Source organism: Orcinus orca, chromosome 20 (assembly GCF_937001465.1).
Source record: "Orcinus orca chromosome 20, mOrcOrc1.1, whole genome shotgun sequence".
NCBI lineage: Eukaryota > Metazoa > Chordata > Mammalia > Artiodactyla > Delphinidae > Orcinus > Orcinus orca.
The window spans coordinates 55,152,876-55,175,844 of NC_064578.1; the positions used below are offsets into that span (position 1 = coordinate 55,152,876).

The 22,969-nt window shown below is 59.1% G+C and overlaps 2 protein-coding genes across 4 annotated transcripts; one reads left to right on the forward strand and one right to left on the reverse strand.

The window, feature by feature from the left end:
* Positions 1–2,718: 2,718 nt before the first annotated feature.
* Positions 2,719–19,639, forward strand: CNOT3 (CCR4-NOT transcription complex subunit 3). 3 transcript variants are annotated; one of them, XM_012539043.3, is made up of 18 exons: positions 2,719–2,921; positions 8,031–8,108; positions 8,225–8,292; positions 8,560–8,634; positions 8,749–8,838; positions 9,049–9,177; positions 9,274–9,369; positions 10,559–10,781; positions 10,873–11,006; positions 11,481–11,537; positions 12,906–13,236; positions 13,314–13,437; positions 14,342–14,540; positions 16,393–16,492; positions 16,583–16,781; positions 16,982–17,114; positions 17,787–17,912; positions 19,263–19,639. In XM_012539043.3, the coding sequence occupies exons 2-18, from the start codon at positions 8,084–8,086 to the stop codon at positions 19,359–19,361; spliced, it is 2,208 nt and encodes a 735-aa protein (XP_012394497.1). In that variant the 5' UTR covers positions 2,719–2,921; positions 8,031–8,083; the 3' UTR covers positions 19,362–19,639. The 3 variants fall into 3 exon arrangements, with proteins under 3 accessions (XP_012394497.1, XP_033272243.1, XP_004285724.1); XM_033416352.2 differs by having other exon boundaries at positions 8,034–8,108; XM_004285676.3 differs by having other exon boundaries at positions 2,722–2,921; positions 8,034–8,108; positions 10,562–10,781.
* Positions 19,615–22,898, reverse strand: LENG1 (leukocyte receptor cluster member 1). Its single transcript, XM_004285675.4, has 4 exons — positions 22,629–22,898; positions 21,492–21,674; positions 20,566–20,825; positions 19,615–19,889 (listed from the first exon to the last, which is right to left on the reverse strand). Exons 1-4 carry the CDS (start codon positions 22,758–22,760, stop codon positions 19,676–19,678), a joined length of 789 nt encoding a protein of 262 aa, XP_004285723.1. The 5' UTR covers positions 22,761–22,898; the 3' UTR covers positions 19,615–19,675.
* Between the last annotated feature and the right edge of the window lie 71 nt (positions 22,899–22,969).

Here is a 22,969-nt window from a genome sequence, read left to right on the forward strand (position 1 = left end):
TTTCCCCAGATTTATCCCTGAACTTTAGATCAGCCTTGCTTAAAAGTGATGATCTTTGCTGATCTCTGTCTCTGGGGGTGCCAGGGAAGGGCCGTCTGTCCACAGCTCTTCAGAGTCCCCATCTCCCCTGGCCAGACTGAATCGAACGGTGGAGAGGGCAAGGAGGTGTGAAGAATCTCAAGAAGGAATCTGAGTCACCTGGCCCTGCAGTCCCGAATACTCTTAGAGTTTCTCCAAGTTTCATATGCCTCAGAATTGCCTGGAAGGACTGTTAAAACGGGTTACAGGGCCCAGGCTTCCGATTCAGTTGGTCTACGGTGGGGCTCAAAAACGTGACTTTCTAACAACTTCGCAGGTGGTGTTTATGCTGCTGATGCAGGGACCACACTTTGAAAACCACTGCTCTAGAAAATCCTCTTATCAGATTAGTGGCATGTTGGAATCATCTCAGGAATTTGCATTACTAATGTCTGGTTCCCATCCTGAGAAACCCTTATTTAATCAGTCTAGGGCAAGGCCTGGGTATCTGGATTTTTTTTAAGCCCCCAGGTGATTCACACATGCAGTCAAATTTGAGAACCACTGCTCTGGACTCTTGCTACTCAAAGTGTGGACTGGCAGCACTGCCTGGTAATCTGTTAGAAAAGCAGGATCTGGGACCTCCTGAGTCAGAATCTGCATTTGACAAATCCCCAGGTGATTCCTGAGAAACCTCAAAGGCCCTGCTCCATCCAGGGACCACACTTTGTTGTTTTTGTTTGTTTGTTTTAGGGGAAGTAGTTGATTTACAACAGGGACCACACTTTAAATAACAAGGGTCTTCTGGATCAATATTTCTTAAACTCTAACGAGGAACTTCCCTGGTGGTGCAGTGGTTAAGACTCCACACTCCCAATGCAGGGGGCCTGAGTTCGATCCCTTGTCAGGGAACTAGATCCCACGTGCATGCCGCAACTAAGAGTTCACATGCCACAACTCAGCAGCTGGCGAGCCGCAACTAAGGAGACCGCCTGCCGCAACTAAGACCTGGTGCAACCAAATAAATAAATAAATATTAAAAAAAAAAACCACAAAAGACCTCTAATGATCACCCAGGAAGTTTGTAAAAATACAGATCCCTAGGCTTCACTTCCCAGATCTGTGTGGGCCTAAGAGCACTGCGTTTTTACAAGCATTGCCTGCCTTGCCACAGGCGATTCTGATGCAGTTCTCACTTGCATTTCCCTTGGATTTATCTTACTTTCCTCCACCTAGAGGAGGTGGGCAGAAATGACTTCATCTTGACTGTGTGACCCAGGGCAAATGCCTCCTGGTTTGCCAGAGCACCAGTGCCTAGCAAGTTTTAACCACAAGTCATTCCCCGTGTTCATCCAGGTACTCATTCAGCAAACGGTTACTGAGTGCGTCTTGCTGCTAAGCGCTGGGGATGCAAAAATCCGGAGGGGGAGATTCAAATAATTAAGAAAATGACAGTATACGTGCAAAAGTAAATCCGAATGAACAGGGCTCACGTGAGCACTCAGCACGGGAGGTCAGGGAAGTTTTCCCGCTAGAAAAGACCACTGAGCTGAGATCTGAAGGACCAGTAGGTGTTAGGAGGCAGCCGTGGGAGGGGAGCAGGGACTCTCATCTGTACCTTCTGCGGCGTCCTCACACCACCAGGGAAATGGAGGTGCAGAGGAGAATTACTGTCCCACGGTCATGTAACCACACAGAAGCAGGACAAATACTCCATGCCTCCATGGCGCTTCCCAACCAATTCAGCTATGCGTGATGCCAGTGACTTGGGGCATCGTCTCCTGCTTCCTTCCTTTTCTCCCTTCCTCTGTGTCTCAAAGATATGCCAAATACAGGCACTTGAAGACTGTGCAGCTCACAGACAGGGACCGGCCTGCCCGGCCAGGACCCAAGGGAGGTGGATGGATGCTCCCAGGTTCCAAGCCTGCCTGCTACGCCCCGTTTCACACGCCTTAGGAGCGGTTACCGCCCACTCGCCAAACTATTGGACACTCTGGGAGGAACGATAACAGGGCCAACGAAGAAGAGGGCTGGACCCTCTCTCCCGGCTCCTCCCTACCAGCCCAGGGGCTGTCTTCATTGGCAGATGACTTCAGCCCGGCCCCCGCTTTGAAGGCACCTGTCTTTCTCCCATTAGGTACGCGGCCTCTAGCGCCCACTCTCCATGCCTTCCTTCGCTTTCCCCACCCACTTCCTGGACCAGCCAATGACTTCAGGGCAGAATGTCCCCCCCCACGGCCAATTGAAAACGGCTCCAAACTTGACGGACGACTTCCCGCCCCTGATCAGCCTAGCTCCTCCCTCCGACCAATTGGTTTAAGAGAAAGGGGGCGGGTGTATCCAATCAGCACGACACAGGTCTCTGGATTGACGCACGAGTCCTCGCGCTGGCGTGTTGTGCCCCGAGGCGGGAGGAGGCGGAGGAGCGGGGAAGAAAACCTGAGCCAATCCTAGCAGCCCGCGCAGGAGGCCAATCGAACGCCGCGCCTTGGAGAGATTGTCCAATCGGAGAGAGGGGGCCGGCCGCATCCCCGCCAAGAACCAATAGAGCGCGTCCGAGGGGCAAGAGCGACGTGCGGCCGGAGCAATGACAGGCCTATATTCGGGGCTCGGGGGCGGGTCGGCGCCAGAGACGAGAAGAGAGGAGGGGAGGCCTCCTCCGCCGCCGCCATCTTGGACCGGGCCCGGTCAGCTTCCGCGGAGCCATCGGCAGACGCCGCGGCCTCCCTTGAGCCCCGACCCCCGTCGTCAGAACAACCCCGGGCCCACTTCCCCCCACCCCACTTCCGCTTCGCGCCGCTATCGCGATAGCGCCCGGGCCCGGGGCGCGAGAAAAAGGCGGCGGGCGCTCGCCTCCCCCGCCTGTCGCGATACGCTCCTCAGCGGCGGCGCCAGCTCCTGTGGTGAGAGCGTCAGGCTCGACTGGGCCGGACCCCTTCCCCTCCTCCCCCGGCGCCGTCGGCCGCCTTCCCCGCCGCCTCCCGCCCCTGCGACCCCGCCGCCTGTCGCGATATGGCCGCCCCCGGCGCGGCGCCCCCGCCACCGCGCGGCCCCGGCGCTCGCCGTCGGCCCGGCGGTGCGCGGCTCCCCCGCCCCCGCTCCCTCCTCCACGCCCCTCGGCGGCGCCCGGGGGGCCTCCCGCGACCCCGGCCCCGCGCGGCGTCCGCGTCGAGCCCCCGTGGGGTGTGAGGGTGCGAGGTGCCCGCCCCTCTCCGCGTCGGGAGGAGCTGGAAGGATGGAGGCGCCTTGGCCGCAGGTGCCCGCCCTCTCGGGGCTCAGGTGCCTGCCCCCCTCGGCAGCAGCCCCTGTGCTGGGGAGCGGTCTCCGGGCGAGGCTGCCCCCTCCGCGTGGGTGTGGGGCTGCGAGTCCCCTGGTTGAGGACCCCCGTGGCGAGAGGGGGTCAGCCTTCCCGGGGCCAGCGCTCCTCTCTCCGCTCCCCTCCCACCGTGGGCGCCACTCTTCTCTTTGGGGATGGGGTGGGGGATGAACTCCCCTGGAGTGAAGATGCCACCTCCAGGAGTTGGAGCCTCAGCCCAAGTTTACGCCTCTGTAGTGAAAAGTTCCCCAGGTCTAAGGCTTCCACGTCCCACAGCCCAGGCCTTACTCCTTGGAGAGTCAGGATTGTTCTCGGCGTCACCCGCTCAGGCCTGCGCTCTTACTTCTTGGGTCTGGGTATCGGTCTCTGGCTTGTTGGATGTGAGCTCTGGCTTGTTGGTTGTGAGCTCTGCCTGGATCCAGACTCTGCCCACCTCCCTCCCGGTGTGGGCTTCCTCTCGATGTCACTCCCGCCTCGGGGTCCTTTTGGTGGGGCTCTTGAGCTCCCCTGGGTCTCAGGTACCTGGTTCTCTCTTGGTGGTACCTCCCAGGTTCCTGCTTTCTCCACGTTGTTAATGATCTCCTGTTGTGGGCAGCGCCAGCCCCCCTGTGTCTAAGCAGGACCTGCCTGTTAGCTCAGGGGCTGTCACCTCCCCCGAGGTTGATGCTCCTGTTCTTTCGGTACTGTTTTTTTTTGACACCTTCCGCCACTGCCCTCAGCGTGTAGGCTGTCGCTTCCCTCAGTCTGAGGCTTCTATCTGCATTCACATCAGTTCCTCCACTGGGGTATGGTCTTTCCAGGGGTCAAGGATCCCACCCCCTCGGTGCTCCTCTAGGGCTCCTCATTGTGGGTGTGTGAGCTTCCCGGCACTAGAGAACCCTCTTGGTGTAACAGTCGTAGAACCAGGGCTCATCCCTACCCATGCCCACCCTGCTAGAACCCCCTAGGAGTGTAAGACTTCTTAGATTTGAGGTTCTTGTACTGTGAGGTGTGGGGTTTTGGGGCTGGAGTGGTGCCTTTTTCCAAGACGAGGAGCCTCTCAGTGTTGCCTCCTCCAGGGGTAAGGTTCCTGCCTGTATTGGCCACTCTTGGATTTGAGGTGTCTCTGCCTTTCTGTGTGTCCCCTCCTGTGGGACTAAGGACCCTCTCAGGTGTTGGTGCCCAGGGCTAATGCTTCAGCCCCTGCTTGTGATGTCCCACTGGGTGGGACTAGGCTTCTGCCCTCTCCTGAGGCACAGGTTCCTTGACGTGGGGGTGTGAGATCCCCGAGACTTGAGGGGGCGACCCCACTGTTGTCACCTTCCCCAGGACTAAAGATTCCTCTGGTGTAACCTTTCCAAGGTGGGATTTCCAGTCCCCCACCCTTGGTACTGGGCCTCGCGTGGGGAGATAACTCCCTCCGCCCCAGGACCTAATACATCCACCTTCCGGCCTCTCAGATCTCTGTGTGACAGCGTCAGCAGCCTCCCAAGTTCAGGATGGCCTTCCAGCGTCACTTCCCAGCAGGCCCGATCTCCTCTCCCCACGGTACACGGCTGCTGTGTATCGGCACGTGACAGCCCCAGGATCGGGGACCGCTTGGCTTGGTTCCCCAGGACTAAGCTTTCTGCTCCTCCTGCCCCACTCCTCACCAGGCCGCTCCGCGTGGCAGTGTCATCTCCCCTGAGGTGCCGTTGGGGGCTCTTTGTTACTTTCAGCCCCTCACTTTACGGTGTTGGCTCTTGTGGGTCTGGCACACGGCTCAGCCTACCCACCCGCTCAGTGTAGGCTCCTTACTCGTGGGGATGTGCCTTCTTGGACAGAGTCTTTTGGTTAAGTCTCCGGGGCCAAGGTTCCCAGATTCCTCGGTGCCGTTTGAGACTCCATGCGGTGAGGACACCAGGTCCTCTCCCTGAGATGCCTGCCTGTCTCAGAGTGGGCCTGCCATGGTTACCTTCCCTGGAGCATCTTGGTGGACCCTCCCAGAGCGCTGGGGCTCCCAGCCCTCTAAGCATGGGACTCTTCTGTGGGGGCATCTCTACTTCAGGACTCAGGCCCCAGCTTCCTTTCTGGTCCTTTGCTGGGGATCTAAGGTACAGGCACCCTTTTGCTGTGGGGTTTTTCTGTGGAGAGCCTGGCGTACTTGCCCTTCTCTGGAGGAGCTGCCTTCCTCGGGGCAGGTCTCCCGGTCTCAGCTGTTGCCCACTTTGAGGTTCTGTCTGAAACCCCACTCTCCCGGCTGGGGCTCTTGTTCCCTTGGCACCTTGCTTCCGACTCCTTCAGGACTTCCTGCTGCCACCGTCTGTTGCCCCCTCTGCAGGGTATCAACTCCTCAGCTGGGCTGGGTGTCCCAGCCCACTCAGTGTGGGGACCTGGAGAAAGCCTCCCCTCCCTAAAGCGTGCAGTGCCTTGTTTAGGGGTGTAAACTGGGCGTCCTGTCCCTTTGGGCTGGACCACCCGGCCGTGCCCCAGCATTGGGCTCCTGGGACAGAGGCCGGGAGTATAAGCGCCTGTCTAAGCTTCCTGTACCCACCCCCCACCCCTGGGCAGTAAGAGGCTTTTCAGCGTTGGGGTGTTGGAGCAAAAACTCTCCTGCACACCTCAGTGTTGGGGTCCAGGCCCTTGTGTGAGCTCCCAGGTCAAAGGCTCTTGCCCCACCTCAGTTTGAGTCCCTTCTGTGCAACTCTCTCCTGAATCCTTTTTCTGGCGGCTTCGCCTTCCTGGAGCTGGAATTTCCCGTGTTGGGATTGCGCCCCACCTTGGCATGTCAGCCAGCCCTGGGCCAAGGGTGCTGCCATTCCTCTTGCTTGCTCCTTTACGGGGGAGATCCACGCTCCCCCAAGTCAAAGGTCTGCCGTCATGCAAGTGGGTCCCTGTGGAGGACGCTGCTCTGAGGTTGAGGGCCAGCCCCGTCACGTGGGCTTCTGGTTCTAAGGCGTGCTCTCTGATACCCTGTGCCACCGGTAGTTGCTAGCCACGTGTGATTTAAATTTTAACTAGTTAGCAGAAAAATTTTTCATTCCATTCTGTGTTGTACTAGCCACGTTTGGAGCTGTCGAGCGTTCAGGGGCACAGATACAGAACGTTTCTGTCACTGTGGAAGGTTCTGTTGGGCCGGACTCTTCTTTGCGTTCCCTTCCCAGTGGGTGGGGGCCCTCTTGCTGTGACTTCCCTCTGGGTTAAGGCTCTGAGTCCTCCGTGTAGGGCTCTTTCTGCCTGGGCAGTTGGGGCTGCTCTGGGGCACCCTGCCTTAGGCCTGTTGAGTGGGCACTCCCCAGGTCTCAGGAAGCCATGCTTTTCAGTAGAGGCCCCCTCGCTGGGAGTGGGGACCTCCTGCAGCACAGGCATAGCTCTTCCTCCCCAAGGCTCCCCATCTCTCCTGGTCTTGGTGTCGGGCCCTGGCGAAAGCTTCTGGTGACCGCCCTTTGACCTCAGTCCCCTCTGGGTTGCATGTAACTTCCTTTAGGATGGAGGTGCCAGTGTCTCTAAGTATTGGGTGCTTGTCTGAGGGTTTATGTTTCCCTGAGTCTACATTACCAGTAGTGCACTTGACATGCAATTCCTTCGTGTGTGCCGATAGCTCCCTCCCAGTTCAGGTTCCCTTTCATCCTCTCATCTTCGTAAGAGTTCTCTCTTCTCCTGCTCTTCTCTCGAGTGATGCGTTCTGCCCCCAAACCTGTAACCCTTTTTGGTATTACCCTCTTTGGGTTAGGAGTATTATCTCCTTTGGTTTAAGGATCCTTCTCTGGAATAAACTTGTCAGAGGTCTAAAGCCCTCTTCTACTTGGGATCCAGCCATGTCTGTGTGGGTGGGTTTAGCTTTCACAGTTGTAGGCATCTTCCGTGTCCCCCCACTGCACTTCCCCTTTGTTCCTTACAACTGATACACATGTAAATGGTATCATGCCCTTCTCCATGGGATGCAAAATTCTTTGTCTCCTGACTTGTCTGAGGAGTAACCTCTCCCTGTGTTAGGATTCTGGTCACCTGTGTGCTTGACTTCTCTATGGGAATTGTGGTCTCCAGGTCTAAGGCCTTTGTCCCTAGCAGGCAGCTGTGTGCTGCATGACATTTTTCTGCTCTAAAAAATCCTTTTGAGTATCATCTGGGGAGAAAGTGCTCCATGCTCTAGGAGTTTTCCACTTCCTGGGTCAGAGGCACACAAAAAGTATATCTTATTTGTTTATTTATGTATTTATTTATTTTTGGCCGTGGTGGGTCTTCCTTGCTGCGCGCGGGCTTTTTCTCTAGTTGTGGCGAGCAGGGGTTACTCTTCATTTCAGTGCGCGGGCTTCTCACTGCGGTGGCTTCTCTTGTTGCGGAGCACGGGCTCTAGGCTCGTGGGCTCTAGAGTGCAGGCTCAGTAGTTGTGGCGCACGGGCTTAGTTGCTCTGTGGCACGTGGGATCTTCCTGGACCAGGGCTTGAACCCGTGTCCCCTGCATTGGCAGGTGGGTTCTCAACCACTGTGCCACCAGGGAAGTCCCAAAAAGTATATCTATTTCCTTCTTTCAGCAAACTTCCAGAGTCCTTTTCTGGACCAGACCCTGTGCTGGGCAGTCAAGGCAGCAAAAGGAGAACTGGGCCCAGTCTCTGTCATCAGATAGTAAATGCATCTTCCCCTTTCCATCCCATGCACCCTATTCCCAACCTCGTTCATGTCTCTGGGTTTGGACCAGCCAGGGAGTAAATGTGTATTCCTTCCCAATCTCTCCCAGCAGCGTCCTTCTCCAAGAGAGTATGAAGAGAGTGCGTCTGTAGGGCAGGGAAGATGGCGGACAAGCGCAAACTCCAAGGTACTAGGTCCACTGCCTGCTGCCTGTGTGGCCACGTGCTCACTCTCCTCGGAACTCCTCTTTGGATCCCTGCTGCCTTGGCAGGATGCTAACAGCCTGCCTTCCTCCCTGGCCAGGTGAGATTGATCGCTGCCTCAAGAAGGTGTCCGAGGGCGTGGAGCAGTTTGAAGATATTTGGCAGAAGGTACAGGGGCTGGCCCCTAAAAATCTGGGTGGGTCTCTAGGGAGGAGAGAACAGAACAAAGTTGAGGAGTTCCTGAGTGTCAACCAGGGAGAGGGCCTGCATGTCCAGGTGCCAAGGACCTCAGAGAAGCAGCTCTGAGATGGATTGGTCCTGGGGGGGTTGTCCCCAGAGTCCCCAGCCCGCAGAGAGAGACTGGAGTTTTACCACTGGAGTGGGCAGTAGGGCAGCCAGCACCACACAAACTCCTGGATTCTCTCCATCCCTCAGCTCCACAATGCAGCCAACGCGAACCAGAAAGAAAAGTATGAGGCTGATCTAAAGAAGGAGATTAAGAAGCTTCAAGTGAGGGGGCTGGGGGCCCGGACTCCTGTGTCCTGAGGGCGGGGGGAACAGGGAGAGGAGGGGGCGGGGGCCTCGGTGCCCGGGTCCTGAGTGTCCTGCTGTTCCCACCTCCAGCGGCTGAGGGACCAGATCAAGACTTGGGTAGCATCCAATGAGATCAAGGACAAGAGGCAGCTTATAGACAACCGCAAGCTCATTGAGACGGTAGGAGCCCAGAGTCTGCTACCTGAGAGGTGGGTGGTCGGATTCCTGGGTCCCCAGAGGTCCTGAGAAGAGTGAGATCTCTGTACCTGGGGAAGGTGGGAGGCAAAGGGCTGGGAACCTGAGAGTGGGGCTCCGGTTTGAGTGTCCAGTGGCCCTGAGTCAGCTGCTCTCCCACCTTTGGGATCCCCCTTCCAACTCTGCTCTCCACAGCAAATGGAACGGTTCAAAGTTGTGGAGCGAGAGACCAAGACCAAAGCCTATAGCAAGGAGGGCCTGGGCCTGGCACAGAAGGTGGACCCTGCCCAGAAGGAAAAGGAGGAGGTCGGCCAGTGGCTCACGGTAAGTCAGGGTAGAGGAGGAGGTGACCTGGGGCCCGGACCCTGGCTGTATGAGAGGACTCTGGCTGACCACTTGCCTTTCCCCTCCCACCCTCAGAATACCATCGACACCCTAAACATGCAGGTGGACCAGTTTGAGAGTGAAGTGGAGTCACTGTCGGTGCAAACACGCAAGAAGAAGGGCGACAAGGATGTGAGTGGGGGGCCCCCGTGCCCAGAGGACAGAGATGGGCTGGCGATCAGGAGAGGCCGGCTTTCCGGGCTGCGGGAGTCGGGGCCTGGGCTCCTGAGGCAGACAGGGCTGGCAGCTAGGATTAGGGGGTCAAGGGGTGGGATGGGGAGGGCTTAGCAGCTGACTGGAGGGTGGGGCGTGCAGGGAACAGATGAGGCAGACTCCAGGGTCCCACCTGGGTGTCTGGGTAAACATTGGAGCCGACAAGAAGAGGAGCCCTTTGGGGGAAGATGCTGAGCTCTGCTTGGGTCGCAGAGTAAGTGTGAGACCCGAGGGCCGCCCAGGGCGGGGAGGTTGAGGAGCTGTGGCTGCGGCCTCACAGCACCTAGAGGGCCCGGGTCCTAAGGAGAGGACAGCAGGTGTGGACAAGGCGGGGCATGGAGGAGCGGCTCATTGAGGCTGAGGAGAAGAGTGGTCTGAGACAAAGTCAGGGCTCAGGACCCAGATTCCAGAAAGCCAGGGTTGTAGGGTCCGAGTTCCTAGGGCTGCAGACTCTCTCTGCGTATTAAACCAGGAAGTACGGGGGACAGAGAGCTGGCTCTTCGGGAAGCTGGGGGCGGCGGTGTGCCAGAGTTGGGTGTCTGAGACTGAGGGGTCTGGAACCGTGGGCTTGGAGGGAGGTCCTTGCAGGCAGGAGGGATTTGGAACTGGGGCTAGGATGTCAAATCCTAAAGGGAGTGGGGCCTTGGGAGGGAGCCTAGGAGACAGGCCTCTGAATCTGGGCTTCCTCTTAGGGACACGTGGTTGGGGGTGGGGGTCATGGTGGTGACAGATGCTCAGATTTGTAAAGAACAAGCTTCCCCCAAACGGGGATTGCCATTATTACTGTTAGAACAAGACAGGGGCGGCTGTGCTCCTGTATTCCAGAAGGTGGTCGGAGCTGGTGGGTGGGCTGGACGGTCAGGCGGGGTGCAGATCGGGCCACGTTGTAGGGGAGACGCCGGGATCCCTGGCTCCTTCAGCAGTTTCCAGGGATGTCGGGGTGGGAGGAGCTGCGGGATCCCTGAGGGGTCAAGGCGGGCAGACCCCGGAGGGGCTGGAGTGGGGCCTCTGGGTCTCCACCAGGGTCAGGGACTGAGGACGGGTTCTGTGGGGGCAGGAGGGGCAGGGCAGGCCCTGCAGCCCCTGAGCCTGGCCCTGGGCTCGCCAGCAGAAGCAGGACCGGATCGAGGGCCTGAAGCGGCACATCGAGAAGCACCGCTACCACGTGCGCATGCTGGAGACCATCCTGCGCATGCTGGACAATGACTCCATCCTCGTGGACGCCATCCGCAAGATCAAGGACGACGTCGAGTACTACGTGGACTCGTCCCAGGACCCCGACTTCGAGGAGAACGAGTTCCTCTACGACGACCTGGACCTCGAGGACATTCGTGAGGCCCGGGCTTGGCCTGCGGGTGAAGGGCGGTGGAGGCCTGGGGGAAGGCGTCCCCACCAGCTCATACAGCCTCCACGCCCCCACAGCACAGGCGCTGGTCGCCACCTCCCCACCCAGCCACAGTCACATGGAGGATGAGATCTTCAACCAGTCAAGCAGCACGCCCACTTCGACCACCTCCAGCTCGCCCATCCCGCCCAGCCCGGCCAACTGCACCACGGTGAGGCCTGTGGGTCTGAGTCTCCACGGAGGGCACAGGGGCCGGGGGCTGAGGAAATGTCCTGCAGGAGGGGAACCTCGGTATCCAGGGTCTGGGCCCCAAGGGCTGTAGATTGCCGGTAGGGCGGTTAGGGCCACACGTGGGTCCTGAGTGTGGAGGAGGGAGGCTGGTGCCTGGGGTGCCGAGGAGCCTGGGCACTGGACACCTGGGAAGGGATGGAGGGTTGGATACTCGAAGGAGAGCAGGTTCCTGGACCCTTAAGAGCCTGGCACGTGGTGCTGGCCCCCAGAAGACAAGCACCCTAAGGGGCAGGGTTTAGGTAGGTTCCCCAGTGAGATGAAGGTCATGGGGGCTTGAACAGCTCTGGGTCTGGAAGGTAGGTCAGCTGGGTTCAGATCCGGGGGTTCGGAGATTGGTGTCTCTGTCGGGTCCCTAGAGACACACAGGTTTCTGACTGCACCTCTCAAACCTCAGGAAAACTCTGAAGATGACAAGAAGAGGGGACGCTCGACGGATAGTGAAATCAGCCAGGTGGGTCCGATGGGCGTCGGACGTTGATGGGCCCAGCACTCGCTCCTTCGCTGGTTTCCAGAGGCTTACTGAGGCCTGAGTGTGGCCCCCATGCTGGGCTTTGGGGACGCGGTGGGTCAGGCTGCCCTGAGGGAGGCCTGCAGTACTGATGGGCAGGCAGACAGGTGCGTGGCTGGTGCTGTGGTTGGGAGATGCTTCTTGGGAAGGGCGTCTGCCCTGGGCATTAGAGGAAGATACATTCCCGTGTGGGGCAGCGACAGGAGACATAGGCCAGTCGTGGTGGACGTGGAAGTGTGGAGAGGTGAGCCCAGCCAGGTCCACTGGGCTGACCGTGAGCGCAGGACCTTAGATTGTCGGGCTGGGGGGCCCACACCGGGTGGACCAGCCCTGAAAGGGCCCGGCAAGCCCCAGAAATGATAGGTCAAAAACCACATAGGTTTCTTTTCTTGGGCGCTCTCTGGGCCTTGGCTGCGCAGATGGTGTACATCACAAGTTTCCAAGAGGGGAAGTGCCTCCGAGAGTTTTTTCTCCTTAGTGCACCCTGTGGATTCTGCTCACGTGTCCCAGGGCAGCAGCACACTTTAGGAAATGCTGCTGCACCGGAATGCTATCTTTAGGCAGGAGGAAAGTGAGCCTGAAAGCCCTCTGTGGGCTCGTGGGAGGGCTGGTCCCAAGGGAGAGCCTGAGGGCAGAGTTGATGAGGCTGGTGTGGGACCCAGGTGACCATGCGTGGTGTCGGGAAGGAGTTGATCGCAAGTCCTGCTTGGTGCGGAGTGAGCGTGAGGTGCCCGTGGGGCCTCGGGGTGGGTCCAGGAAGCGGCGAGGACGGCTGCCGGGTAGGCTTGAGAGGGGTGGTCAGCAGCTCAGCCGCGGGCTGTCAGGCGCACGTTACCCCACGTGCTTTGTGGGGTATTGGTCATTAACGGCCCCTTGAGTTGCTTTTGGGACCCTTTAAGTGACATTCAGAATTACTATCCTATTTTCAGCTGTCCTCTCTTCTCCCCTTGGACTTCTGGCTGGGTCCAGCTAACCTCATACTGAGGACATTGATGTGTTTCCCACTACTGCCCTGTCATCAGGTGGATGGGTTTCTCTTACACCCAAGTGGTGTCTCAGATCCCTGTGGGACGTCGTGGGGATGTCCAGGCAGGACATGGCAAGCTGGATGCAGGCTAGAAATGCACGAGTGTTGTGCGCATGAAGGTGGAGGTTGAAGCCATGAGGGCGAATGGGGGTCATCTGGGTCCCCAGGGAGGGGCAGCAAGGCCAGCACCGAGGATGGAGCCTTGTTCCGGGGAGGGGTGTGCGGGAGGCTGGCGAGACCTGCGGCCCACTGTGTCCTGACCCTCTCCTCCCTCCCACCTGCAGTCTCCAGCCAAAAACGGCTCCAAGCCTGTCCACAGCAGCCAGCACCCTCAGTCCCCAGCTGTGCCGCCAAGCTACCCCTCCGGCCCCCCGCCCGCCGCCTCTGCCCTGAGCACCGCCCCTGGCAACAACGGGGCCCCTGCCCCGGCAGCACCCCCAAGCGCCCTGGGCGCCAAGGCCAGCCCAGCTCCCAGCCACAGCTCGGGCACGCCCGCCCCCTACGCCCAGGCTGTGGCCCCGCCAGCTTCCAGTGGGCCCAGCCCCGCGCAGCCCCGGCCCCCCAGCGTGCAGCCCGGCGGAGGCGGAGGCGGAGGCAAGCAGAACGGCGCCACCAGTAAGTGGGAGGCGGCCGGGTGGGGGGTCCTGGGGTGGCTGCCGCAGGCCCCTTTCAGCCCCTCTTCCTTCCCCCAGGTTACAGCTCAGTAGTGGCAGACAGCCCGGCAGAGGTGGCTCTCAGCAGCGGCGGGGGCAGCAGTGCCAACAGCCAGGCCCTGGGCCCCCCGTCTGGCCCCCACAACCCACCTCCCAGCACCTCGTGAGTGTCCGGCCTCGGGCAGGGCTGGGGACAGGCAGCCTTTGGCACGAGGAGGCACGGGGCCGCCCACACGGTTGCCACGTGGTGCAGATCCGGGCCCTGCCCTTGCCAGTGGGGACTTCCCCCAGAGCTCTCTCCCACCCGCTTAGGTGCTGAGTCCCGACTTCTTCCCAGCTGGGGTATCGTATACGTGTGTCCCCCAGCTCTGCCCTAGAACATTCCTCGCCTAAGTGGGATTGTTCTCAGAGCCCCCCGGGGACCCGTTGGAACGCTCTGGCTCTCCCTTTCCTGCAGGAGTCTTGTGCCCTGCCGCCTCCTCCCTTTTCTGTGTCCTGCCCCAGGGCCTTCCTCACTCCGTCAGGGGCTCAGCGTCCACTTCTTACAGTGAAGGGTCCCAGTCCGTCCTCTCCCCAGCCACCCCTCCAGATCGTAGGTCAGACCATTTCCCAGAAGAGTGGCCCAAGAGAGAGCGCAGCGTCCTCTGTGGGAATGGGGAAGACCCCCCGGATCCCTCCCTCTCTCCCTCCTCCCCGGGTGCCTCACCCCCGGGCTCTAGGTGGGCTGCTCTGTTGTGTGGCTCTTTCCCACCCCTTTCTCCACGGGCCACTCCGTGTAAGAAGTGGTCCCCCCTGCTTCCTAGAGAACATTTAGGCGTGTGGTCTCTGGGAGCGTCCTGAGAATGCTTGTTCCCACATCCGCAGCCCTTCTTTACTGGGAAGTGATGGCAAGGGGTGGGGTTCTCCCTTCGCCCAGAGAGCTTCTCTCCTGTCTGCGTCCCTCAGCTGGCCCCATGTTCTGTGCATTCTCCCTTTTTGACTCCTTTCCCCGATCACCCAAGTCTTCTTGTCCGTCCCGCCTTTGGGGACCCTCCTCTGAGCCTCCAACCCTTTGTACCCCTCCCCAGGAAGGAACCCAATGCGACAGCCCCAACGGGGGCTGGGGGCGTGGCCCCAGGCTCAGGGAACAACTCGGGGGGACCCAGTCTCCTGGTGCCACTACCTGTGAACCCTCCCAGCTCCCCGACACCCAGCTTCAGCGAGGCCAAGGCAGCCGGCGCCCTGCTCAATGGACCTCCACAGTTCAGCGCTGCCCCGGAGATCAAGGTGGGCCCCGCACATCCCCGGCGGGCCCCGAGCCTTTCTGTCCTGGCCCTGTGTCTCCACTGCAGATGGTCGCTGTCCCCTGGCTACAGGTCTCTACCTGCCATCTCCACCTCCAGCCCTCGCTGTGTCGCTCTGGCTTCTCTCGCCTGGCACACCTGCGCGCTCACATCATCTCCGGGCTTCTCTGCCACCCCCACCTGGGTCTCTGTCCCTCTGGGTACTTTCCTTGCTCCTGATTGTACTTGCTTGCTCGCTCCCCGGGTGTCCACTGTCATCGCCCTCCTTCCAGCCCTCGGTCATTTCTCCCCATAAGACGTATTACTTCACATGACCCACCATCCAGAGCTTACCACCTTCTTGCCTTCTACAAAAACATTTAAGTCCAGAAAACACTTGACGTCTGCTCTGAGCCACTTCGTGCTGGCTAAATGTAGCCACTTCCCACCTTCCGTACAGGGAGCAGAGTGGGACTGTATGGCGCGCATGTCTGGGTGGGGTGGGGGCCGGGGTGCTGTGGACCCACGTGCGTATCTGACTTAACCTGGGGAGGCAGCCCAGCAACGTTTGTGAGGTGGAACCAGGGCCAGGTCGTGTGGGGTCACAGTGGCAGGCGGGGCTGACAGGGAGAAGCGCCCCACCCCCCCCGGGCTGGAGTTCTGTGGGGGGCTGATGCCAGAGCTGTAGTTAGAAGGCTGGGAAGCAGGGTTCAGCGGAGGCGAGAGGAACGGGGTGCAGGCTGGCTGCAGGGCCAGAGTCGGAAAGGGCAGCAGCAGGATGTGAGGTGACCATCTGGGGCAGTGTGTTTCGGGGTTTATTTTGGGTTGTTTTTTTTTTTGGCCGCACCACACTTCTTGCAGGGTCTTAGTTCCCTGACCAGGGATTGAACCCAGGCCCTCCGCAGTGAAAGTGTGGAATCCTAACCACTGGACTGCCAGGGAAGTCCCTGGGCCAGTGTGTCTTAACTTCACTTCCACAGGAGGCAGGGTGAGGAGGGCCCCACTGTCGGGGTCCAAGCCCTGCATTGCCTCCTGTACCTGCCTTCATCTGGAAAATGACAGTGATTGCCGTCACTCCTCAAATATGATAGGATGCTTGGGAATAGTCCTCATAAAGCTCTCAGGAGAGTTTCTGGCTCCCAGTGAGCACCCAAAGTTTAGAAATACAACGGACAGGAAGTTCAGTGTATGCATTTTTCTGGGGGAAGAAATGAGCCTTGAGATTCTCAAAACAGGTCCACAACATTTTTTTTTTTTTAATTACTGGGTGAGTGGTGGAAAGGTTTTGAGTAGAAAAATGACAGAGAAAGACATGGCTGGAAAGGTCCCTCGGGGGCCTGTGAGACCAGGACGGTGTGGGGCGGCAGTGCAGGTGCCTCCGAGGGAAGAGAGACCTCGGTGACTGAAGGGCGTGGGGAGTGGGGTGGCGAGAGGAGTGGAAGGCAACTGCCAGTGGCCAGCGGTGGCCGGTGGCCACGGAGAGGGGCAGGGGGTCTTAGTGACGCACGTGGGGCAGCCGGCAGTGGGCGGGCTCCTCCCAGCGTGTAGGCGTGCAGACAAGTGGGAGCTGCTGCCGGTTCTGTGACGGCGGTGGCGCGCGGGCTCTCCGCTGGTGTGTTACTGTCACGGGGCTGCACAGCAGGGTCCACACGTGCTAGGCACCCCTCTGTCAGTGGACACTTGGTCGTGTCCAGGTTTTCTCCCTGCTGTTAGGTGCTGCAGTGGACGTGCTCTTACACTAACGGCCTTGGCTTAGCTGAAGCCCCACCGGAGCAGGCGAGGGTGCCGGGGCCCACGAGGACCCAGTGCCAGCCCTCGGCCCTGGACCTCAGGCCAGGCACCTCTTCCCTCCCCAGGCCCCTGAGCCTCTGAGCTCTTTGAAGTCCATGGCGGAGCGGGCAGCCATCAGCTCCGGCATCGAGGACCCCGTCCCCACGCTGCACCTGACTGAGCGAGGTGAGCTTCCAGGGGTGGGGCGGGCCGTCCAGGAGGGGCCGGACGCACCAGCCTCACCGCTCGCCGGCCCCACCTCTGCCCTCCCCGCAGACATCATCCTGAGCAGCACGTCAGCTCCCCCGGCCTCGGCCCAGCCGGCCCTGCAGCTGTCGGAGGTGAACATACCGCTGTCGCTGGGTGTGTGTCCCCTGGGGCCTGTGCCCCTCACCAAGGAGCAGCTCTACCAGCAGGCCATGGAAGAGGCCGCCTGGCATCACATGCCCCACCCCTCAGACTCTGAGCGCATCCGGTGAGGGGCCACGTGGGGTGGGTACAGGGCCCCTGAATCCGAGGGAGCCTTGACCTGGGCTCCCCACAGGACACAGGGACTGAGGTGGTAATGCTGGGTGATGTGGTGCCTGAGACGCTCCCTTTGATCCACGAGAGGAGAGAAGGCAGGGAGGCCAGGGGCTGCCGCGCACCGGCACTGACCATCCTGTCCCCCCACAGGCAGTACCTCCCCCGGAACCCCTGCCCGACGCCCCCCTACCACCACCAGATGCCGCCCCCGCACTCGGACACTGTGGAGTTCTACCAGCGGCTGTCGACCGAGACGCTCTTCTTCATCTTCTACTATCTGGAGGTACAGCAGGGCCCCCGGGGCAGCCTCGGGCCCCCCGGCTTCGCCGCCACCGCCGCCGTCCCCCCTCGGGCTGGAGGGGTGAGGTGGGTGCCCCACTGCGGCCACCGGGACCGCACCCCTCCCCCTCCCCCAGTCCTGCCCCCCCCCCGCCACCAGACCCCTCCCTGTCCCCACTCCAGTGCTGAGGTGTCAGGTCAGTTGAGGCTGAGAGCTGGGTTGGTCTAGCGCAGCACCCAGGGAGCCCAGCCCCACAGTGCCTGTCCCGATAACTCTCACTGTGCCAGCACGCTGCTCACTGGCACGTATTCGGGCCTCCCTGGGGACCCGCTAGGGAACTGTCCAACCTCTGCGTAACCCAGTGTGTCACCAGTGACCCCCTCCCTCATCCAGCCTTGAGAAAGTTTCTAAACTGCCTCCTCTCAGCTCTCATCACGGTTAGTTTCTCTTCCTTCTCAAAGCTTCTCTGAAAGCAATTTCCACCTCCCGTCTCATTTTCCTTCTCCTGACCAGCATTGGTACGTCTTGTGCCCCAGCCCATCCGTACTTGGATTGTCCGGCCCAACCTCGGTCTGTGGCGGGGCCTGGGGTCAGCCCTGTCGCCCTGCCCCGTCCACCTGGCCCCCACCCAGTTGCGAGGCCCCCTGATCCCCCGTTCCATGCTTCATTCCTCAGGGCACTAAGGCACAGTACTTGGCAGCCAAGGCCCTAAAGAAGCAGTCATGGCGATTCCACACCAAGTACATGATGTGGTTCCAGAGGCACGAGGAGCCCAAGACCATCACTGACGAGTTCGAGCAGGTGAGGGCCCCTCCCTGTGCCCTGTCCACTCTGGTCCCGCTGGCTGAGTCCGGGTAGAGTCCCCACTCCACACGCAGACTGGCAGCCCTGCTGCCCGCTCCCTTTGCCACCACCTTCAGCCAGCTCGGTCCCTCAGGCCATCTGCCTTGCCTGGGACACTGTCCTCTTCCTCACTGGCCAGCTCGCGGTCACCCCAGAGGTCCCAGCCTCCATGTCCTTCCTCAGAGGAGCCTTCCCCAGGCACACACACAGCCTGTGCCTCCGCCCCTCCTCTGGCACGGTGGGGGGATGTGGTGTCTCTCACCCAAGACCATGGGCTGCACTGCTCGGGGACCTTGACAGTCCCCAGCACCCAGCAGAGGGGCTCAGCAAACACGGATGGGGAAGCTCTTTTGTTGTTCTCGTAATTGATTGATTGGGACCTCCCACTTGCAAAACACTCTGGAGCCAGACTACCTGGTTTGGAACCCAGCTCTAGCTGGTGACCGTGGACAATTCACTTGAACATCTGTCTCTATTTCCTTATCTGTAAAAACGGGGTAACAGCACCTACCTTTATGCAGTTGTTATGAGGATTAAATGAGTTAATAACGTGTAAGTACTAAATGGTGCCTGCTATGTAGTGTCATGGGCGTACTGGACTTTATTTCAACTTTTAGTTGGTATGTTCCACAGTGGTTTTTTTCCACCAAATCTTTACCTGACGCCAAGCACTGAACAAGGGCCTTGTCCTCAGGGAACTTCCTCCCCTCCATTCCTTCAGGTTCTTTGAAGCATTTCCACCATTCATTCAGAACCCGGCCCCATTCCCACTGTGTCATCTTGGACACTAACTACAGACATCCTGTTCCCTCCCGGTTTGGTCCAAAGTAATCCTCTAAGTTAGTGTATTTCCAGGCATCAGTCCTTCAGAAGTTCCCACACCACCGCTGTTGCCAGTAAAACGTCTGTCCTGGCAGCGTGCCTGGATGTATGTAGACTCCAAGCCTGTTCCATGGCCTCAGGAGTTTTGTGAAGACTAAACCCTAGGACATACATCACGTACTCAGCACTCGATCAGTGCTTGGAAAGCCAAAGCCATCGAGAGAAGCAATAGGATGTTTGGCACACGTGCCCGGGGTCGAGGCCCGGCTCTGGCATGTGACCTCCCTGCGCCTCCCTCTGCTTCCTCTGAAGCAGGAGTGATAACGTTTCCCACCTGAGAAGAGCCTTGTGAGGGTGGAGTGAGATGGCGTGTGCATGCAGGGCAGTTGGCCTGGTGCCTGGCTCCTCCATGGCCCTAAGACCTGTCCCTCTGCCAGCTCCCCCGACCACCTCGTCCACTCACTGACCGCCTTCTCCCCCGGCCAGGGCACCTACATCTACTTTGACTACGAGAAGTGGGGCCAGCGGAAGAAGGAAGGCTTCACCTTTGAGTACCGCTACCTGGAGGACCGGGACCTCCAGTGACACCGGCCCCTCCCTCCACCCTTCCCTCCCCCCGCATGCTGATCCCCCTGCCCAGGTGAGGGCCCTGCCCTGGAAGACTGGGGGGAGGCCCCAGGCCATAGGGCAGCCCCCTCCCCCAGGAAGCAGGGAGGGGGCTGGGAGGCTTTCTCTTTCTCTCAGCCCCACCCTGGGGGCCCGGGGGCGAGGGCTGCCCCCTCCTCCCCTCCCCAGTGAGGGACTTTTTTTGGTAAACCTATTTTCATTTTGGAAAATATTTATGAATAAATAGTTTTATATGACGGCTGGCAGCAGCGGCCTCTCCTGTACCCCCTGAGTCAGTGAGCCAGGGGGCGTTCCTGCTGGCGGGGGCGCCGGGCCAGCTGGGGGTTGAACTGGGAGTTGTACCGCCTCCGCCGATCGTCCACCTCTTCTGGCTGATCCTCCTGGGCTGCCGTGCCTCCAATCCGGGCCAGCAGGGCCTGTGCCCGAGCCCTCTCGGCCGCTTCCCGCTGGAGACGTTCAGCTCGAAGCTGGTCCAGGGACGGGGGTCTGGGAGGAGATGAGAGTCGGTTCAGAAAGCTGGTAGTCCCAGGAGGCCCCGCCCTCCCCCATTGTCCTCTGGGAGGGAGCTGCCACCTGGGAGGGAAGTAGACGGGTGCTGGGACCCTGAAGCTGGCCTCACCACCTCTACAGGTGGGTGCCCCTCCACCACTAAGCGGCTGTATGGCACTGAGCACAACTTGGCCCTCCCCATTCCCTCATCTGTGGGAGAAAGGAGACGGGTCGGTATACCCGATCTACACTCAGGGGTCTGCATCCTAGGGACACAAACCTGCTTTTATTCTAGCCCCGTGGTTCTCACACTCTGGTCTCAAAAACTGAACCTCAGAGAGCTTTGTTTCAGTGGATTTTATCTGTCAATATCTTGCATATACAAAATGAGAAATCTTAACACAAGCGAATGTTCCACCAGCCACATCAGTGGTGTCGTCTCATATCATGTAGCCTCTGGGGACCCCGAGAACGAGAGTTAAAAAGTTAAATGATGTTATGAAAATAGGCTTGACTTCGCAGACCCCGTGAAGGGGTGTCAGGACCCCCGGGGGTCCCTGGACCACGTGTTGAGAACACGTATCTAGACCCCAGAGCCCTCCCGTCCCAACCAGAGAGAGCTTCCATGGTGCCCGCATGGCCATGGCCAACCCCCAAGGCCCAGGCTCCTTACTCTTTGGGTCGTTTCTCAGGTCCCTCCTTTTCCTTTCTGCTGTGACTGCCATTGTCACCACTGTGCTTTCTCTTCTTCCCCAAATGTTTCTGCATCTCCCCCAGAGGGTCCAGGCGGTTCTTGATCTTCTCATCTGGTCCTGGACCAGACGGGGGGCCGCCCCGACTTGGGGGGAGCTGGTACCAAGGGAGCTGAGTCTGGGCTTCCGCTGCACTCTGGCCCAGGTACGTCAGGATGCCCAGAGCCTTCTCTTGCATCTCCTGAGGAAGACAAAATGTGGAAGTGAGAATGTCAAGTGTGTCTCCCCTTGGGGAACCCAGGGACACCCAAGGTTCCCGAGGCAGAACCAGACATTGAGCCAACAGGCCTGTCATGAGCCAACTCTGCCAGGTGCTGGGGACACAACAGACCAGTACGTGTGGGGCTCCTGCTCCGGGGGCGCAATGGGCACAATGGCAGCTTCAGAAACAAAAAGCACAGGAAGGAGGGGACAGGGTGGAGCTGGTTTAGGTTAGGGTTCAAAGGCAGGCATCTTTGGGGAGACAACTGAAGAAAAACCTGAGAGAAGCAAGCAAGGAAGAGGAATGACTGAGGTGGGGGGAGGAGGCAAGTTGAGAGTTTGATGGGAAGTCCCTGAGAGCAGGTGACTGACAGGATCTGATTTACATTTAAAAGCCCCTTAACACTTCCCAAATATCTATAGGCTCTGGACAGCAGGTTAGAGACCTGAGAGGTCTGTACCTAGCTGCCGGCAATAACCAACACCTCTTAAGTGCTATGTTTTGGTACGGTTCTGAGTTCCCTACATTAGCTTGTTTAATCCCCACCATATCCCTAAACACTCCTTAGTCACACCTGATGGGCAAGGTGCTCCCCTTCCCCCAGCTCCATCCATGACTCTGACGAAGAGGGCAAGACCGACTTACTTTCTCTCGTCGCTTCTCTTCCTCGTACTCTTTATTGCCTCTGCTCACCCCCTTCCCTTCTTCCAGCAGCTCTCGAAACAGATCCACAGGGCCAGAACTGCTTGGGGCTCCTGGTGCTGCTGCTTCAGCCGCAGGTAGTGAGTTCTGATGCCTGGCTTTCTTCCGTAGGAATTCTGTGCGGGCCTGGGGGAAAAGAAAGGTATAGGCAGAACATTCAGAACCTAGATGTGACTCAAGGAACTGTGAGCCTGGTGCCGACCACAGAAAACCACAGGCCCTGGTGCTGGGGGCTGTAAAGAAAGGGAGCAGGGGCACTGGGAGCCCAGAAGAGGCACCTATCCCAGCCTGCGGAGAGGGTGGGGGAATGAGGCAACGCCTGGGTTTGTAAGCTACCTTTCAAACAGTAAACCAGGGGGGTTCCCAATCTCGAGTGACACAGTAAAAACAGCTACGAAGGCAGCCAATTCGTGTATTAGGACAGGTGATCTGAATTCCAGGCAGGGCTCCATGTCACTATCCCCAGTTGATTTGCAATTTCTACTGGTAAATGTGAATTTTAAAAACCCTGACTACCTCCCAGCCAGTGTTGACAATCAGATTAGCCAAAGGACAGGAAGCTAGGTATAAACCAAACAGGTTAGGAGTTATAAAGAGAGCCTGTAGTGTTTGTGTGTGGGCAGCGGTGCAGGCAAAAGGCTCGCCCGACAGAGCGGAACTGGCTTGTTCCACTGTCATTTCGCTGTGTCTTCTTCTCTGAAGCCATCTCACTTCTCTGCACAATGGAAATGACAGCCTCTCTAAGAACGAACAGTGCTTGAGAGATTTGGCAAGTCAAGCGCTCTGCACAGGGCGAGCAGAGTAGGCGCTTACTAAATAGGGAGTTTGTGCAGGTAAACTAAAAAGTGGTCCGAGTTTCCTTGAATTGTCCAGGGCTTCGTTTATTCATGAGCTCCTACTCTAGGAGTGGGTAGAACCAAGACCAGGGAGAGCTCGAGGTGGGATACGCAAAACACCGCACACGCTTCCAGGGAGCCTGGCCCCTAATTCCGCACGGTGTGCATTGCGCCTGCGCGCCGCCCCACTTCCGGTCCCTCCCGAGGCGCCTGGGCGCTCCGCCCGGCCGGACTGGGAGCTTACCTCTTGCTGAGCGAGCAGCACCCTCCGCTCACGCTCTTTCTCCTCCTCCCGGGCTTGGGCCTCGTCACGCCGCACGCGGGCGACATTGTCCTTGTTCCGGACGTGCCAGCTCTTCTTGGGTAAGATATTCATGGCGCCGTAGCTGTCCACGGACTGGCAGGCCCGCCTTCTAGCACTTCAGATTGGCGAGAGGATGGCCCCTCCCTGTCTCGGCCACGGATTGGTCCTGGACTATTTGGCACGCCCCTCTGGGTCTGTAGCGAAAGTTGATTGGCTGAGACGCCCACCTCCCATTGCTCGGAATTGCGCGTGGTGTCGCCTAGCGACCGCCTCTTATCAAG

Bases quoted from the DNA above. Each gene is read 5' to 3' on its own strand.
- CNOT3 (XM_012539043.3), top strand. From the start codon at position 8,084: ATGGCGGACAAGCGCAAACTCCAAG. The intron at 13,438-14,341 runs GTGAGTGTCCGG...ACCCCTCCCCAG, and splicing joins AACCCACCTCCCAGCACCTC to GAAGGAACCCAATGCGACAG. The intron at 17,913-19,262 runs GTGAGGGCCCCT...TCCCCCGGCCAG, and splicing joins TCACTGACGAGTTCGAGCAG to GGCACCTACATCTACTTTGA.
- LENG1 (XM_004285675.4), bottom strand. From the start codon at position 22,760: ATGAATATCTTACCCAAGAAGAGCTGGCACGTCCGGAACAAGGACAAT. The intron at 21,675-22,628 runs GTAAGCTCCCAG...CTTTTCCCCCAG, and splicing joins TGCTGCTCGCTCAGCAAGAG to GCCCGCACAGAATTCCTACG. The intron at 20,826-21,491 runs GTAAGTCGGTCT...TGTCTTCCTCAG, and splicing joins AAGAGAAGCGACGAGAGAAA to GAGATGCAAGAGAAGGCTCT.